Genomic DNA, 17,065 nt, shown 5'->3' with positions numbered 1-17,065 from the left:
AGGTGACATTCCACGTCCCAATAGCCAGCTTCTGTAGCCGAGGATCTGACCGCAAGGGTCCCCGCCCTCGGCCACCACCAGGTATTTTTCATATTATGTGGTAATAAATCAGATACATATCCAATGTTTTTCAAAGCGAGCTGTGTCTTTATGTTCATGTCCCATTTCATCCACTTGAGTTGAGGGGTGGGGGGAATCTGCTGATACCAGCGTCCAGTTTTCAATTGTAAAAGCTCTCTGGATGGGAAGCAAAATATTTAAATTACAGTACAGTTGCTTGATCTTTCTTTGTGGATTTGCCATTGTCTACACCATAAGATGCCAACATTTATGTTAGATCTTATTGTTACTAGCGCCATAGGATCAATACTTGAGTTTGTTTCTCTCCTACTTTCGGTACGTCCCTCATGACGTGTAGCTCCTATATTTATTTCAATAAACGGAGCATGCTGCATATGACGTCTCATCATCTTCTGCACATGCGAGTCACCTCAGAAACAGAAATCTCTCAGGGAAAAAAACACATAACACCTGCAGTGAGAACGTGGTCTTACCCTCCTGCTGTTTTTTTTTTAGCAAAAAGTGCGCTAGCTATTAAGATTGACAAGAATTTTTTTGTGTGCGTATTTTGTGGAGGGATGGTTTTATATGCAAATGTCTCTGTAATATTACATTTTAACTGCATTATTTTGTCTTAAAAAGGCCAACAAATGCACATTTCTCATGGTTCTTTGTAAATTTAACCTGGAGTCTGTGCTGACTGACAGCTCTTCACTTGTGCTTTAAAGTGCCTTTGACATGCACATCTCTTGCCAAGTGAAGATATTTGGCATAATTCACATGATTTTACCCATTTTGTCACACAATTTTTAATTTTTTTTAACTTGTTGCAGCCAGAGTCAAACAGGAAATAATGCCTTCTACACTTAAAATTTATTTTTTAAGTTTTAAACTGGTTGAATACTGCCCCCAACAGCATTTTAATTACTGAGTTGGCATATTTATAAGCAGCTTCAAGCAAAAGCTTCTTCGAGGATTCAAAGTTCTTTAATTTCATTAATTCAACCTTTCTTTATACAGGTTAATCAGGTTTATACAAGTTTATTGTCATTCGCATCACATGTGGAACATGAGGTGGAACAAAATTGTGTACACAGTGTCCCAGTCACATCTAACAAAAGTATAAACTGTAAAAGAAAAACGGTAAGATCTAAGATAAGAACTAAGAAATACAGCAACTAAATTTCCTGTTTTTCCTGTTTTTAGTTTTCTACATTCGCCTTATAATCTAGCTGTTTTTATTACTTTTTTTTGCCATCTTATTAAAAAAAAACTGTATGCCTTTTTATAACTGTCTATTGTTGTCTCTGTTGTCCATTGTTGTCATCATTCTTTGTTGAAATCAGGTCTCTCTTGTAAATGAGTCCCCGAGGCTCAATGGGATTTACTTGTCTAAATAAAGGTTGAATGAATGATAAAAAATAATACACTTAGCACTAATAGCATCACAAAAACGATACGCCGAACAGCAGCACGAACTTGAGTCTGTGTGAGCAGATGAGCACAAATGAACACGGCAACATGAAACAGATCAGCAGCAACATGATGTGATTTTTCACAGTGATTATTTTAGTTAGAGATTAATGAGTCTAACAGCTTCAGGGTAGAAGCTGTTCCTCAGTCTAGTGGTTCTTCACTTAATGCTCCTCAATCTCCTTCCTGAGGGGAGTGGGGCAAAAAGTGTGTGTGCTGGGTAAGTGGTGTCCTTCATGATGCAGGTGGGCCTCTTCCTGCATCTCGAGGTGAAAATGTCTGTTATGGTGGAGAGGCTGACTTCAACAAACTTCTGTGCAGCCTTCACCACTCTCTGCAAAGCTTTTCATTCTGCAGTTATATTATACGCATTGCATGGGTTTATTTATTTAAAAAAATATATATGAAGTTTTCTTAAATTATACTTTTCCAACAGGAATGCCCAAATAGCTGACCTGCAGCAGAAAGTACTGGTCGCAGAAGGCGAGGGACGTTTAAAACAACGAATTGATGGCATCACAAGCATCGCTGAAGCAAAGTGTGCTTTAAGGATTCTGATGGCTGAGGTGCAAAATGCTGAGACAGCATTATAAATGTCATTGTTTGTTTCTCAAACATACAGTATCTCCTCATATTTGGTTTTTGTTCATTTTGTTTTTCTTTTCCTTTCTTTTTAAGCTTAAGTCATCCAAAACGGCGTGTTCCAAGCTAGAAAGTGAGCTGAAACAGGAGCAAGGAAACACACTGGACTTGAGAAAGTTGCTGACTGACGAGAGAAACGTCATGTCAACTATGGACATGGAGCACCAGCTGCAACTGGTTGAGCTCGAGCAGAGGCATCAAGAGAAGGTGGAACAGCTTGGACATCTTCGCAGACACACATTCATTCACAGTTCAGCTCGTTGAACTGCTGATTTTATTTCCACAGGTTCTCTTCCTCCTTAACCAGCTGCAGAATAAACCCGTGTGTGAGGAGTCGAAGGAAACAGAGATGGAAGATGAGCAGAGATCCGAGAAGAGGGAGCTTCTCCAGCGCCTCAAAGTTCAGGTTTGTATTTATATTAGGGATTAGAGTTGCATTTGGGCTCAAAAAATCCGACCCGGCCCCAGCCCGTAGCCATCATTTCCAAACACCACCCGACTCGACGAATTAACAGTAATTACAGGTCCGAACCCAAATTTTTTTTTTAATTTAAGCTTTGACTACTTATATAGTTAACGGTCGGCAGACGCGCGCGGCTGAATAAAAGGGGCAGAAGATCGGAGCTGAGAGGGTGTTTGTCCATTCATGGTCGCCAAAGAGTATTAAATCCCTGCTTCTGCCTGAATTCTGCATTATTCAGACATAGACCCTGCTCTGACATGTCTGCTTTGGGATCTCACCTGTTTGGGTTGTTGGCCGTGCGCATACGTTGAGTTCAGCGGCTGAATGAACGTCCATTTGGGTGATGGATCACTGCCTGGCAGTACCGGTAGTCCCATCTGATGCTTAACTGAACTTTTACCTCTTTCAAGGCCGGTCAGTGTTTGGTCAAATGCCCGCTTGCAGCTGGTGGATGTATGGCAAGCCATGTTGCCATATAATTGGATCGTCAGCCGCGCGCGTCATCTAACGCAGTCAAAAGCCCGACCCGGCCTGTCCACCCAGCACATTAGTATTATGGCCCAGCTCAAATTCGGACCGGGCCAGGCTTCAGGCCCGGGTTAGAAATGACAACTCTATTATGGATGCACAATATTATTGGCATGGTATCGGCTGATATTGGCGATAAAGTTAAATATCGGACATCTGCCATTCCATTAAAATTACTCACAGATATAAAAGGCTTCTGTTTTAAGTTACCGGTAATTTTTAATTTAAGAAACTGTAGAGTATACTGTGTCTATTAATCCACTACTACTTATGTACTTTTCACTTGTCGCTTGTGAACAGGTTGAGTTTAGAATTGTGAAAATGTACAAATTTGCACTATTCAAGTGTTGTCATTGTGTTGGAGAGAGTAAATGTCATGAATACATTTGACATTAAACATAATCCAAGTTGAAGTATTACATCATTTTCAGACCCTTTTTGGCATCTGCATTTGGTAGCAGCCAAACTGACAAAGACCATGTAGAGTAATGTAGTATTTTAATTCCACAGCAGAGAAAGCAATGTAGTCTCTGTAAGTAGGTCTAGTTAAAAAAAAAATGTTCATATTGGTATCGGTTATTGGCCAAATAAGTTTTAACATATTGGCATTGTAGTGAACTAGGCCTTCGACATCAATCTGTCTCTGAAGACCATCAGGGGACAGGAACTGTTATTTCATTGATTTGAATCCAGAAATACAAATTATCTCATCAAGAGACTATTTAATTTTATCCTGAATTAATCAGTTGAAAGAACACTCTTCTTTTTTTATATTATCATTAACTATTTTACAATATCTTGATAATCAAAAGTGTGTTTAGTTCATACTATTTCTAAATGTTGAAGTAAACCACTCATTTAAATCAACTGTGAAACAGTATCAATGATTTTTAAACCTCATTAGACTTGGATCATACAGTTAAATGTCTATTTACGAAGTAAGTGTGCATTTAGTCTTCTGTCTGAATGAGGAGTAGTGGATTTGAGGGAGAAAGTCGGAGACAAGTTATGAGAACGAAGTGCCTTGTTTTAAAACTCTCAGACAGTAAATAAGAACTGGCTGGCACCTACATTCTCTCATTTTTTCAAAATATTTCTCTGTCTGTACTAACCGTTCTTAAAACATTTCTGCTGTCTTCTGACTTCTAATAACCCTCTGACATCACTAAAACTACACCCCTGTTGTTTGTTTCAACCAATCAGGAAGTACCAAGTGACAGGAAGTGGATACCCTTTAAAAGGCAACACTTCTTGGAACTATTCAGTCTTTCGAGTCTTCCAAGTCTTCAGTCTTTTCCAGTCTTCCTGGAACTTTCAGTCGAAGATGAGACTCAGTCTGATGAAGTCTTACAGCTGAACAAAATAGCTGATGGATTTGACCATGTGCCAAGAGTCCGTCCATTCCAGCGGAGTCACAGCCTGCCTCGGCTGTGACTCAACCCGAGCATTAAATGCCCAACTTCTAAGGAAGCGTATTCTGTTGAACTGAGTACTTCGTCACGACTTCTGACGACCCCAGCCACTCTGACCGGAGACGCTGAAAAGGGAGCGTGCCAATGGACCTCTGTTCCGGAGTGGAAGTATCCACCATCTCAGGTAACAAAGTCGTTGCACGCCCTGAAGTGTACCGGAGGGCTGAGCTGGATTCGGAGGAAGGGTGCCATTTTCTGGTTCAACACATAACTTTCATCCATCTAAACCTCCTCTTTAAATCTATTACTTCTCTTTAAACTTCTATTCCCCAGTAAATCCAGCTAGATGCCTTCAGAGATGAATCAGTCTCAATCAGTAATCTTCTGTTGTCTTGTTTAGTAAATCGTGCCAAGTTTATTAATCAGAAACATATCAGCAAATCAATGTGTACATGTTTGATGTTAAATTTTGATTCTGTTAAATAAATGACCGCATTTATTCTGATGGGTCAAAGATAAAATGATGTCTCATGTCACTAATTACCACTCCACTCCACAAGTTATCTTGGTCACATGGAAGAAATTTAACTCGAAAAAGAGAGAATCTGTTGTAATTGAACAATTAATATTCTTTGTGCTTGAACTAGCATTAAGAATAATTAATTAGTAGTATGTTGCAGCGAAAGCTGTCCCTACATCACTACAGCATATTGGCCAAAAATCAACTTTCGTGCGGTCCTAATTTTTTTATCAGGTTTTTAAATGTTGTAATAAGTATTTGTGCAGAAATTGCTTCAACAAGGTCTTTGAAATGTCACACAGGAAGAAGAGCTAGAAAGACTCCAGACATTAAGTGAACAGAACCAGAAACTAATGGAACAGAATGAACAATATCAACAGGTAACGTTCCAGGTTTTTATTGAAGTTATCTAGAAATATATGTTTACTATCTTTATACCGCTGTTGTATTTTCTGTTGGTTCAAGATTAACTTTGTTCTTTGAATTTGGACAAATGGTAATCTGCCTGAAAACTTGTTTGTGCTGTAGGTCACAACTTGTCAGTCATAACCAAGTACCAGACTTAACCTTAACCAGCCTGATCTGTACACTAGCTTAAACTGTGACTGTTGTTGTTGTTGTTGTTGTTGTTGTTGTTGTTGTTGTTGTTGTTGTTGTTGTTGTTGTTGTTGTTGTTGTTGTTGTTGTTGTTGACGACACATTTCTGGTCTAGACTAAAGGGAGAAAACTTAACCTTTCAACAGTGATTTGTGCTCAGAAAGCCAGCAGTCTAAGCCTATAGCAGCGTAACAAGCCAACCCTAACTATAGGATTTATCAAAAAGGAAAGACTTAAGCCCAGTCTTAAACTGGACAGTGTGTCAGTCTCACAGACAGAAACTGGAAGTTGGTTCCACAAGAGAGGAGCCTGATAACTGAAAGATCTTCCTCCCATTCTGCTTTTGGAAACTCTAGGAACTACAAGTAAACCTGCAGTCTGAGAGCCAAGTGCTCTGTTAGAAAAATATGGAACAATAAGATCTGTAATGTAAGATGGAGCTAGGTTGTTGAGCGCTTTGTAGGTTAGAAGTAAGATTTTGAATTAAATTCTGGATTTGACAGGGATCCAATGGAGAGAATCTAAAACTGGAGCGATATGATCTCTCCTACTAACTCCAGTTAAGACTCTGGCAGCAGCATTTTGGATCAACTGAAGACTTTTTAAAGAAGAATTTGGACACAGATAACAAACCATTACAATAGTCCAGTCTAGACGTGACAAATGCATGAACCGGTTTTTCTTCATAATTTTTAGATAAGATGTTTTTAATTTTAGTGATATTACACAGGTGGAAGAAGGAGATTCTATTAACATTTTTAATGTGGGGGTTAAAAGACATGATGTCCTGATCAAAAATAACACCAAGATTTTTAACATTAGAGCTGAAGGACAGATTAATGCCATCTAAGGAGGGAGACGGACTGAAAAAATCATTCCAAAGATCCAAAATCTAAAACCTCAGTCTTGTCTGTATTCAAAAGGAGAAAATTTAGGGTCATCCAGGTTTTTATGTCTTTAAGACATGCTTGTAGTCTAATGTCTAAAACATCAATGAGTTTTGTTTTGTTTTTATTTTCCTACATTAGAAACTCTCTTTGCTCCACTTGGCAAGTGAGAAGAAAGTTCTTCAGCCTACAACCCAGAACAAAAAGGGCTCGGATGACTCGTTTGAATACGTCCCCCCAAAGGTGAGTTCTTTTTTTTCTCTTCTACGTCTCCCTACTTGTTTGGTTCTTTGAGCTTCGTGTTTAATGTCTTGATAAGAACAAATCTTTATTTTTAGTGTAAATTGACCATCTAAGAGAAACTCCCTGTCTTTTTTTGTATTTTTTAAACGAAAGCCGAAAGCGAAGCGCTACACTACTGCTAAAGCCAAGCTGAATACAACCATCACCATCTCAGAACTGCTGTCGCCCAGCGAGGATGAGAACGAGGAGGACGAAGATGAGTGGCGTCCTGAGAAGGAAAGCAGACCCTCAAGAAAATCCAAAACAACTGGGGTAAGTCTGGGCAGCAACTCTGGGTCATCCTAAAACAAAATGTACGTAAAAGCCTGGAGAAAATAAATCACAGGCTAGAAAAACAGGATGTTTTAAAAATCAAAATACATAACTTAATTTTTCATGTCGTCTTCAATGACAAAAATCAAAGAATATTTCAGATTTATTTAAATTTATTTTGTTTTTCCATTCTTATCAAATGTTTCTAATTCAGTCCCTCTTGCACTCCTTTTGATGTTTTTAAAAACTGATCTGCTGCAAACTGGGGTTTGGTGAAAAATTTTAAACAAAAAAATAAATTGCCATATTTTCCGCCGTACACGTCGCTTCGCCCTATAAGTCGCATCAGTCCATATTTGTCTAATAAAGTGGAAAAATCCATAAATATGTCTCTTCACCGTATACTTCACTTCCATTATGCGTCACTGCTGACGCGTTGCGTTTGTTACGCGTCACCGCTGACAGCCCGGAAATATGGGCCGGTGTTGTCAAAAATCTATTGGCTGTAAAATGGCGGCCGTGGGAGCGTGCACCGGGAGGACTTTAACAAGAATTTAACGAGATTAACACTTAAAAACAATTATTTGTTTGCTCGAATTTATAGTAAAGGTGTGTCTCAGTCTAACATTTACTTAATAAATGCACTTTAATGGTCAAATTAGCTGCATTTCGCTGGAGCGGTGCAGCTGTTTTGATGGTCGGTCCAAGCAGCGAGCAGAATGAAGGTGGGGAGAATATGACAGGCCGATTGAGTCATTAATAGCTGGTGAAGATTCTCAGTCATCCAGGACATTGTAAATTCAAAAAAGTTAAAGGAAAAAAAACAAAGTATAAAATATAGTATAATAAATAAAGCAGCAATATGATCATCCACATCGACAGCAAATCAAATACAGAAAAAGAACGTTATACTAAAACTAGGCCGCTACATGATTTTGTCTGAAAAGCTCCAAGTTTCGTCTAAACAGTCGCACCAGAAATAACGCATTTTCTATTTAGAAATTGGGTTTTTTAAATAAGATGTCTTCAATGTTAACCTCACTGTGCCACCTCTCTATTCAATTTGTTAAAGTTCATGAGCCCTTTTGTTTCCATTGATCTTTTTGTGTCTTCAGTGTTCGTGTAAGGGTCGCTGCAGCAACAAGCACTGCAGGTGTCGCAAAGGGAAGATGGCCTGTGGAGAAAACTGCCAATGTGATCACGAGAGATGCCGAAACTTGAGCAGCCAGGCACCTGCTGAGGTACGAGTTTCTGTGGAGTCTGGAAGAGCTTGGCTTTTATTACTTTTAGAAATTGAAAATTATGAAAAGGACTATGTTAAGCATAGAGAAGCAAAATGAACATATTGTAGTTTCTAAAACATAAAAACAGTTGAACTGCTACAAATAAACTGCACAAAGTGCTTTTCCTGTGAATCGAGAAGGATTTAGTCAGTTCAGTTCAGACCTTTTTGTCTATTGCAGGGAAATTTGCTTTACAGCAATGATTGAAGATGATGATGAAGGACATGATAACATATAACAGTATAATATTGGAAGCAACCTCATCAAGTTCCACCACAAAAATGTGCTTCATTAAAAATGTTAGAATATCTGTAATAATAAATGAAAATCACAAACGGAGCTACTTGGCCAAAGGAGGACTTGGCTGATGACAGCTTCAATATCAGTTCTCCTCCACCTCTTCTCTGAAGATGACAGTAGTTTTCTTTTTCTCCTACGCTTTAAAATCTAGTCAGTTCACTTCAATTCAGTTTATTTATATACAGTAGCGCCATCACTACAGAAATCATCTCAGGACACTGAACAGAAACAATTGCATAAAAAGCCAATTAGTAAAAGTTCTCTAAGGAAGCCAGCAGCTTGTGTTGGATCTTCTTTGTCACAGTCAATACTTACATGAGAAACAGATTTTACTGATTTATTTATTTATTTTTTTGTTTTAACAATTGTCTGAACTTAATTTATATTTCAGAGCACTACCTCATGGCCAGTTAAAACAAGTTTGTAATGTTTCTAGGATATTGTTCAAGGGTATGTTTTTCAATAAAATAATATAGGAAAATTGAAGGTGTGGACCTTATAACACCTGACAGTGTCGCTTATAAAACAAAACCGGTATTGGCCAAAATCGGAATCGGCAGGTCAGACTTTTTGGATCAGTGCACCCCTACTAACTATAGGATTTATCAAGGAAAAGACTTAAGCCTAATCTTAAAACTGGACAATGTGTCAGCCTCACGGACAGAAACTGGAAGTTGGTTCCACAAGAGAGGAGCCTGATAACTGAAAGATCTTCCTTCCATTCTGCTTTTGGAAACTCTATGAACCACAAGTAAACCTGCAGTCTGAGAGCGAATTGCTCCGTTAGGAAAATATGGAACAATAAGATTCCAAATATAAGATGGAGCTAGGCTGTTGAGAGCTTTGTAGGTTAGAAGTAAGATTTTGAATTCAGTTCTGGATTTGACATGGAGCCAATGGAGAGAATCTAAAACTGGAGAGATGTCTTTAAGACATGCTTCTAGTCTAAATAGATGATTGGATTTATTGGGTTTCATAGACAAATATAACTGTATATCATCAGCATAACTAACATAACTGACTATGACTTTTTATAATTGTTTATTGTTGCTGCTGTTGTCCATTGTTGTCATCTTTCTTTGTTGAAATCAGGTCTCTTGTAAATGAGTCCTCGAGGTTCAATGGGATTTACCTGTCTAAATAAAGGTTGATTGATTGATAACATTGAAAATGTAACGTAATGGAAGCATAAACAGGCGCTGGTCATAAAATTAGAATATCATGAAAAAGTTGCTTTATTTCATTAATTGCATTCAAAAAGTGAAACTTGTATATTACAGCATATTCTTTCATTATTCATGACCTGGCAGCATGATGGCTCAGTGGTTAGCACTGTTGCCTCTCAGCAAGAAGGTCCTGGGTTCGATCCCCAGTTGGATTTGGGGTCTTTCTGTGTGGAGTTTGCATGTTCTTCTTGTGCATGCGTGAGTTTTCTCCAGGTACTCCGGTTTCCTCCCACAAACCAAAAACATGCGTGTTAGGCAGCCTTCAGTTCAGGCCCAGGCCTCCCTTGCAAAAGAGTGATCCCAGTGGGATTTGCCTGGTTAAATAAAGGTTAATAATTATTACACACAGACTGATGTATTTCAGATGTTTATTTCTTTTAATGTTGATGATTATAACTGACAATTAATGAAATCCCCAAATTCAGTATATCAGAAAATTAGAATATTACTTTAAACCAATTTAAAAAAAAGATTTTTAGAAATGTTGGCCAAATGAAAAGTATGAACATGAAAAGTATGAGCATGTACAGCACTCAATACTTAGTTGTTGCTCCTTTTGCCTGGATTATTGCATCAATGCAGCGTGGCATGGAGTCGATCGGTCTGTGGCACTGCTCAGGTGTTATGAGCCCAGGATGCTCTGATAGTGGCCTTCAGCTCTTCTGAATTGTTGGGTCTGGTGTATCACATCTTCATCTTCACAATACCTCATAGATTTTCTATGGGGTCAAGGTCAGGCGAGTTTGCTGGCCAGTTAAGAACAGGGATACCATGGTCCTTAAACCAGGTACTGGTAGCTTTGACACTGTGCAGGTGCCAAGTCCTGTTGGAAAATGAAATCTGCATCTCCATAAAGTTGGTCAGCAGCAGGAAGCATGAAGTGCTCTAAAACTTCCTGGTAGACGGCTGCGTTGACCTTGGACCTCAGAAAACACAGTGGACCAACACCAGCAGATGACATGGCCCCAAACCATCACTGATGATAGAAACTTGACACTGGATCTCAAGCAACATGGATTCTGTGCCTCTCCTCTCTTCCTCCAGACTCTGGGAGCTTGATTTCCAAAGGAAATGCTAAATGTACTTTCATCAGAGAACATAACTTTGGATCACTCAGCAGCAGTCCCAGGTGAGATGCTTCTAACGATGTGTCTTGTTCAAGAGTGGCTTGACACAAGGAATGCAACGGTTGAAACCCATGTCTTGCAAATGTTCTCTGCCTGGTGGTTCTTGAAGCACTGACTCCAGCTGCAGTCCACTCTTTGTAAATCTCCCCCACATTTTGGAATGAGTTTTGTTTCACCATCCTCTCCAGGGTGTAGTTATCCCAATTGTTTGTACAATTTTTTTTTCTACCCCATCATTTCCTTCTCTTCACCTCTCTATTAATGTGCTTGGACACGGAGCTCTGTGAACAGCCAGCCTCTTTAGCAATGACCTTTTGTGTCTTGCCCTCTTTGTGCAAGATGTTAATGGTCGTATTTTGGACAAAGTCAGCTGTCTTCCCCTTGACTGTGTAGCCTACAGAACTAGACTGAGAGACCATTTAAAGACCTTTGCAAAGTGTTTTGAGGTTAATTAGCTGATTAGAGTGTGTCACCAGGTGTCTTCAATATTGAACCTTTTCACAATATTCAAATTTTCTGAGATACTGAATTTGGAGTTTTCATTAGTTGTCAGTTATAATAATCAACATTAAAAGAAATAAACATATGAAATATATCAGTCTGTGTGTAATGAATGAATAGAATATACAAGTTTCACTTTTTGAGTGGAAATACTGAAATAAATCAACTTTTTCATGATATTCTAATTTTATGACCAGCACCTGTATAAAGAGTGTCGCCTGTGAATAGTCACCTGTTTTTGTCTTGTTTGCATACAAGATGAGGAGACTGTTCCTACATGCCATAAAGAGGTTTATCAGTTCAGTGTACACACAGTGTTGCCTTAGTTACACTGTACATCTGAGCTGAAGATGGTAAATACTGTACAAACTGTAGGAGACAAACCCCCTGTGGTCTTTCTGTGGCGCTGACCAAATGGATCTGCTTGCATTTTAATGAGTTTCGCACTTAGCGGTGCAGACTGAAATATAGACACAATTCTAGGTGTTCCCTGCTTTGTCCACATGATGAACATGTTCTTTGGTTCTCTCTGTACAGGAACTTCTCTCCTGTACATCTCACTTTCTTGATGCCCACTGTAAGGTTTCTGTCCAGACTTTCAGAACCCCCACCATCTCTGAAGCCTTTGTGTTTGCCTTTTCAAATCACCAGTGATCCAGTTTTATATTAGTGAGAAGCACACAGATGTATGCATCTCTGATATTTCTGTAGAAGATCTCCAGCATTTCTTTGTTCTGGCTCTACAGCTAATTTGTGGTTGTAAAAGATCCCGTGATCAGAAACTTTGTTTTCCCATCCTTCAGTGTTTCAGCTCAACTTGTCTAAAATACAGCCAGCCAAATACAAACACAAGAATAACGTTTTTAAATCGCTTCTTGATGCTCATCTCTTCTCCTTGGCTTTTGACACAGTCAGACATGTGACATACTAGTTTTAATTTTAGTTTTATTTAATTGATTTTGCATGTTTTATTATTATAAGGCTATTTTGATTTGCTTTAAAAAGTTTTTATGTATTGTAACTGCTGTTTGGTTTGATTGACTCACCGTACAGCACCTTGAGCCAGTGTTGTAGTCTAGACCACCTAACCCGAGACCAAGTCAAGACCAAGACCTCAAGTCTTGGAGCGTAATCTTTTCACAGATTATCTGTCCTATACTGTCAGGACATTGTGACAGTTTTAACAAATATGTAAAAAAAAAAACATAACTTCTAAAAAACATTTTTTGTAAAAGTTACAAACTGCAACTTTGTTTGCCTTTGAATGAATGTATCAGCTTTTATACATTTTCAAAGCTACATAACAAAAAAATCAGACATTCAGTGGTTTTTGCACCATAAGTTTTGTGTCAGTGGGTCACATGACATGAAAATTATATTTGTTCAAAAATCATGGTTTTCACTCGGTAACTATTAAAAAATGCTTTAAAATTATAAATAATGATGGTGTCTTGTGTGTCAGGTCCATTCGAGTAGTTTAACATTAGTTTTGTGTCAGTGGATTAAATGATGTAAAAGATATTATTTTTTGTTTCTGAAGAGTGTTTGGTTCTGTAATTTGTTGATGGTCCCTAAGTGAACCATTACGTTTCAGAGGAGGAGCAGACTGAGAGCAGCTGACTGAAATCAGACTGCCTGCTTTGGATCGAACGAGAGGAACGCACCGCTGAAGCCACGGAGCTCTAATGTCCAACGTAAAACTAACTTAACCGCGGTATTCTGATTTACCTCATTTTGTATATTGCTTTGTGTGTTACCTGTTGTTCTGTCTGTACAGCACTTTGGTTTGCCTTGTCGCTGTTTTAAGTGCTTTATAAATAAAGTGGTATGGTATGGTATGGTATGGTATGGTATGGTATGGTATGGTAGAGAATTGAGTCTCCAGCAGCACAAACGGTTCAGAAACAATTTGAAATGAGAAAAAAAATCTATTAACTGATTAAGTCGTGTTTTAGACTGATTATTGCTACAGAATCTATTCTGACCCAAAGTGCAGCCGTGACTGGTTCTGAATGAGGCTTTACAGCAGAAAGCTGCTCCCCTCTCTTCCAGTACTGCGTACCAGCGCAGAATCTTGTAGTGGTCCGCAGTACTGAACCGTACCAGCTTACTTTCACCCCTGGTTGCAACATTACGTTCTGTTGTCTGTATTGTTCTGTTGGTACAGAACCGTGTGAGAGTGAAAGAGAGTGGGCGTGTCAGCGGTAACAAAAACATGAATTTAGCAATGAGTCACATTATCTCTTGGATTTGAACCAGTGTGTTTCACATCCAATAAAAACAAAGATGTTGACAATGTTCTGGCAATTTCCACAGTTCTGTTCTTGAAATTAAATCCAGAGTCCTCAATGTCCAAGACCGAGACCAAATGCGGTCGAGTCAGAGACTAGACAGAGACCATCAAAAAGTGGTCTTGAGACCAAGACCGGTCTCGAGTACTACAACACTACTTTGAGCCTATGGTTGTTTAAAGTGCTTTATAAATAAAGTTGGTATGATAATGGCCACAGCGCTGCAGTTTTACAGATAGAGCTCATTTTAGTGTGCAGTAAGGTTTGTGGTAGTAGTGGAGTCATCCTCAACATGTGCTCCAAGCATTAACACCTGAGATGTGACTGCAGCGGCCATCATGAAATAAAACATTTGTCATGAAAAGTAAATGGACTGTACTTGTATCACTTTTCTATCTTAAAGATACTCAAAGCTCTTTACAACACAATCTACGCCCTCATTTACCCATTCATACAGCACTCTACTAGATCTCTACAAAGACTAATCAGAGCTTTATCTCATTCATACACCGATGGGACACACATTGGAGGCAGTGAGGGGTTCAGTGTCTTGCCCAGGGACACTTCGGCATGTGGCTGCTGATGGAATTGAACCCCCAACTCTCGCATTGGAAGATGACTGCTCTAACCACTCAGCCACAGCCGCCCCACAAAAAAGTGTTTGTAGATCTTAATTTAAGGAAGACTAGGCCTTTGTTGTTCTTTCTGAGTCCTCAGTAATTTCAGGTTCTGCCTGATGATTGATGGCATCTTCTTTTTAAAAAATCTTTCTCTTCTTATGGACATTTTAACTCCACTGTGTTATTCGGTTTGGTTATAAGGATCTTTATCTACGCGCTAGTTCTGCTTGTGGAAGTTGGATCAGCTGCTCCTGTTTGTAAATCAGTAGAAAGTGGATTTACTTAGTTAATCTTAAGTTGTTGGCCTCCTGTGTAGTGTTCATCCTGTAAACAGTTGTTTCTTAGAGGAATAATAGAAATCTTTTGAACTAAATTAATTTGCTGAAGTTCGTAGAGGACTGATGAAGTGTTTTGTTGTTGACTCGTTTCAGGATCCTGTTCTTGCAGAAGGTGTTTCCAGAGACTCCGCGTCCCTTCAGGAACCAGCATGCGAGAGTCCTGAAAGCACCTTCTTCCAGCCGCCCTCCTACACTCCTACGAAGAAGGTAAATCAGACCGAGCGGCACCGGGACGACCAGTCACCTCATACGGCTGTAAAACAGATCTGACACTCGGGCTTATTTATTCTGAAGCTGTTGGTCTACGTGCAGGAGCTGAGGGGTGAATGTTAACATGACTCTGGTATACGCCTGACAGGTGCTGAAGGAAATCGAAGGCATGGGCCACACCCCCACAGAGCTAAATCTGGTCAGGAAGGCTGTGGAGGAGGAGGAAGAGGAGAACGATAACGGGGAAGAGGACAGAACAACAGTCAGCTTCATCAAGAAGAAGAAACGCTTGCTGACCAGTTTCCAACACAGTTTTTTCTCCGGCTGCACTCCCATTAAAGAGGAGTCCTAATCGGGCCGGGACGAGGGAGAGAGTTCTGCTTCTTGTTCATACATGTTCGTGTTTTGTGAGTTAAGTCTTTTAATTAAACTATGTACTGTAAGAGAAAAGTAGAAACTGATTCTAACTTTTTTCTGTTCCTTTGGAAGGAAGCAAACGTAGTAAAGAGAACTGATTATTGAAATGAACTAAAAAATGATCAGGAGTCTGTACATAGACATCGCGTCATCACAAACTAGATTTATTAACTAGCTGACACGCTTCACGGCTTCCATGTAGTTTCAGAAATTAATAAAGTCTTGCTTGCGTCTTCATTTTAACAATGTTTTTACCTTGTCTGAATCTTGATCTTATTATAAATAAAAGCTGAATACTTGTGTCTAGCTGTTAAACTGGTGTTTTACTCTCGGCTCCTTTTCTCTGCTGTTTTCACAGGTTATTTTAAAGGAAACCTGCTGGAAGAGGAGCAGTTTAATTACTGAATATGTTTAGAAATGAACTGTTCTTCCCAATCACTCCCACATAAATTAAACACTATTGAAATAGAATTGTGAATTAATATCTAATAATTACAATATGCTGTTTTTCAAGTTTTGATAATACTTTAACCCAATAGTATCTCGTTTTGGAATCAAAGATGACTAAACTGATATTTTGAAGTTTTCTCTTGCAAAATGTTGTAGAGCTTGATGAATGTGACGTCACTGGACACTTCAAACAGTTTGTGGTAAAATCTGCAAATACCGATGAGATGACGAGAATACTCAGTCGGCTGTGTCGAATATCTGGGCCAAGTACAAACAAAACGATCACGTGGTCGACGAAGGAAGACCTAGAAAACATAAACAAAACAAGTGGGTGGAAACGAGTCGGTGTGATCAAACTGAAAGAAACGAGATTTACAGTCATCGTCCAAACAAACGTAGAAAGAGGACTGCCTGATGAAAACGTAAGTTTCCACAGTCATTGATTTATTTTGGGCCTGTGTCGAGTAAAGACACGTGGAGGAAGGGCAGTCAAAACATCTACACAATCAGTTAAAAAGATGTTTGATGGTGACTTCATTTTTCAAGATAATGCATCATATCACAGCAGAGGACGCAAAAACCTTTTAAGAAGGACTTATGTCAACAACATGGCCTGCAGATGGTGCTGATCTTAATCCAGTTCAAAATATGGAAAATGAAGAAACGGTCAACAACAAGGCTCCAACCTGCAGAGCTGATCTGGGAACAGCAATGAGAGACGGTTGGAAGCGGATTCATGAAGAGTAGCTTGTCATTAGTTTTGTCCATGTTTCGGTACAACAAAGTACTAAAAGAGCAGTTTTCTCATGATTACATCATTGTTTCCTCTACTTGAACTAAACAAAAAAACTTACTAGCTGGAGCTCTTCATAGTAAATGGACTGTACTTATATATCACTTATGATATCTTGATATCAAGACACTCACAGCACTTTACACTACAATCTGTCCTCATTTACTCATTCATACAGCACTCTACTAGATCTCTACAAAGCTAATTGAACAAATCATTCTAAAGACACTAATCAGCTTTATCACATTCATACACTGATGGGACACACATCAGAGGCAACGAGGGGTTCAATGTCTTGCCTCACTTATGGTCATGAGCTCTGGGTAGTGACAGAAAGAATGAGATCATTGATAAAGGTGGTTGAAATGAGTT

At 39.0% G+C, this 17,065-nt stretch overlaps 1 protein-coding gene across 1 annotated transcript in view; it reads left to right on the top strand.

Annotated features, from left to right (window-relative positions):
* kif4 (kinesin family member 4) overlaps positions 1-15,402 on the top strand; it is a 52,225-nt gene extending 36,823 nt beyond the window's left edge. Inside the window, exons 22-30 of the mRNA XM_037687466.1 lie at positions 1,970-2,099; positions 2,212-2,382; positions 2,462-2,581; positions 5,401-5,478; positions 6,724-6,825; positions 6,979-7,137; positions 8,253-8,378; positions 14,917-15,030; positions 15,182-15,402. Of these exons, the coding sequence (XP_037543394.1) occupies positions 1,970-2,099; positions 2,212-2,382; positions 2,462-2,581; positions 5,401-5,478; positions 6,724-6,825; positions 6,979-7,137; positions 8,253-8,378; positions 14,917-15,030; positions 15,182-15,385 (1,204 nt within the window). The 3' untranslated portion in view covers positions 15,386-15,402. The remainder of the gene's footprint in view (positions 1-1,969; positions 2,100-2,211; positions 2,383-2,461; positions 2,582-5,400; positions 5,479-6,723; positions 6,826-6,978; positions 7,138-8,252; positions 8,379-14,916; positions 15,031-15,181) is intronic.
* Positions 15,403-17,065: the final 1,663 nt, after the last annotated feature.

The sequence above is a fragment of the Nematolebias whitei genome, chromosome 14 (genome assembly GCF_014905685.2).
Source record: "Nematolebias whitei isolate Nwh7 chromosome 14, NemWhi1, whole genome shotgun sequence".
NCBI lineage: Eukaryota > Metazoa > Chordata > Actinopteri > Cyprinodontiformes > Rivulidae > Nematolebias > Nematolebias whitei.
The sequence above is the reverse complement of the archived record's forward strand: the minus strand, read 5'-3'. Positions and strand labels throughout refer to the sequence as shown.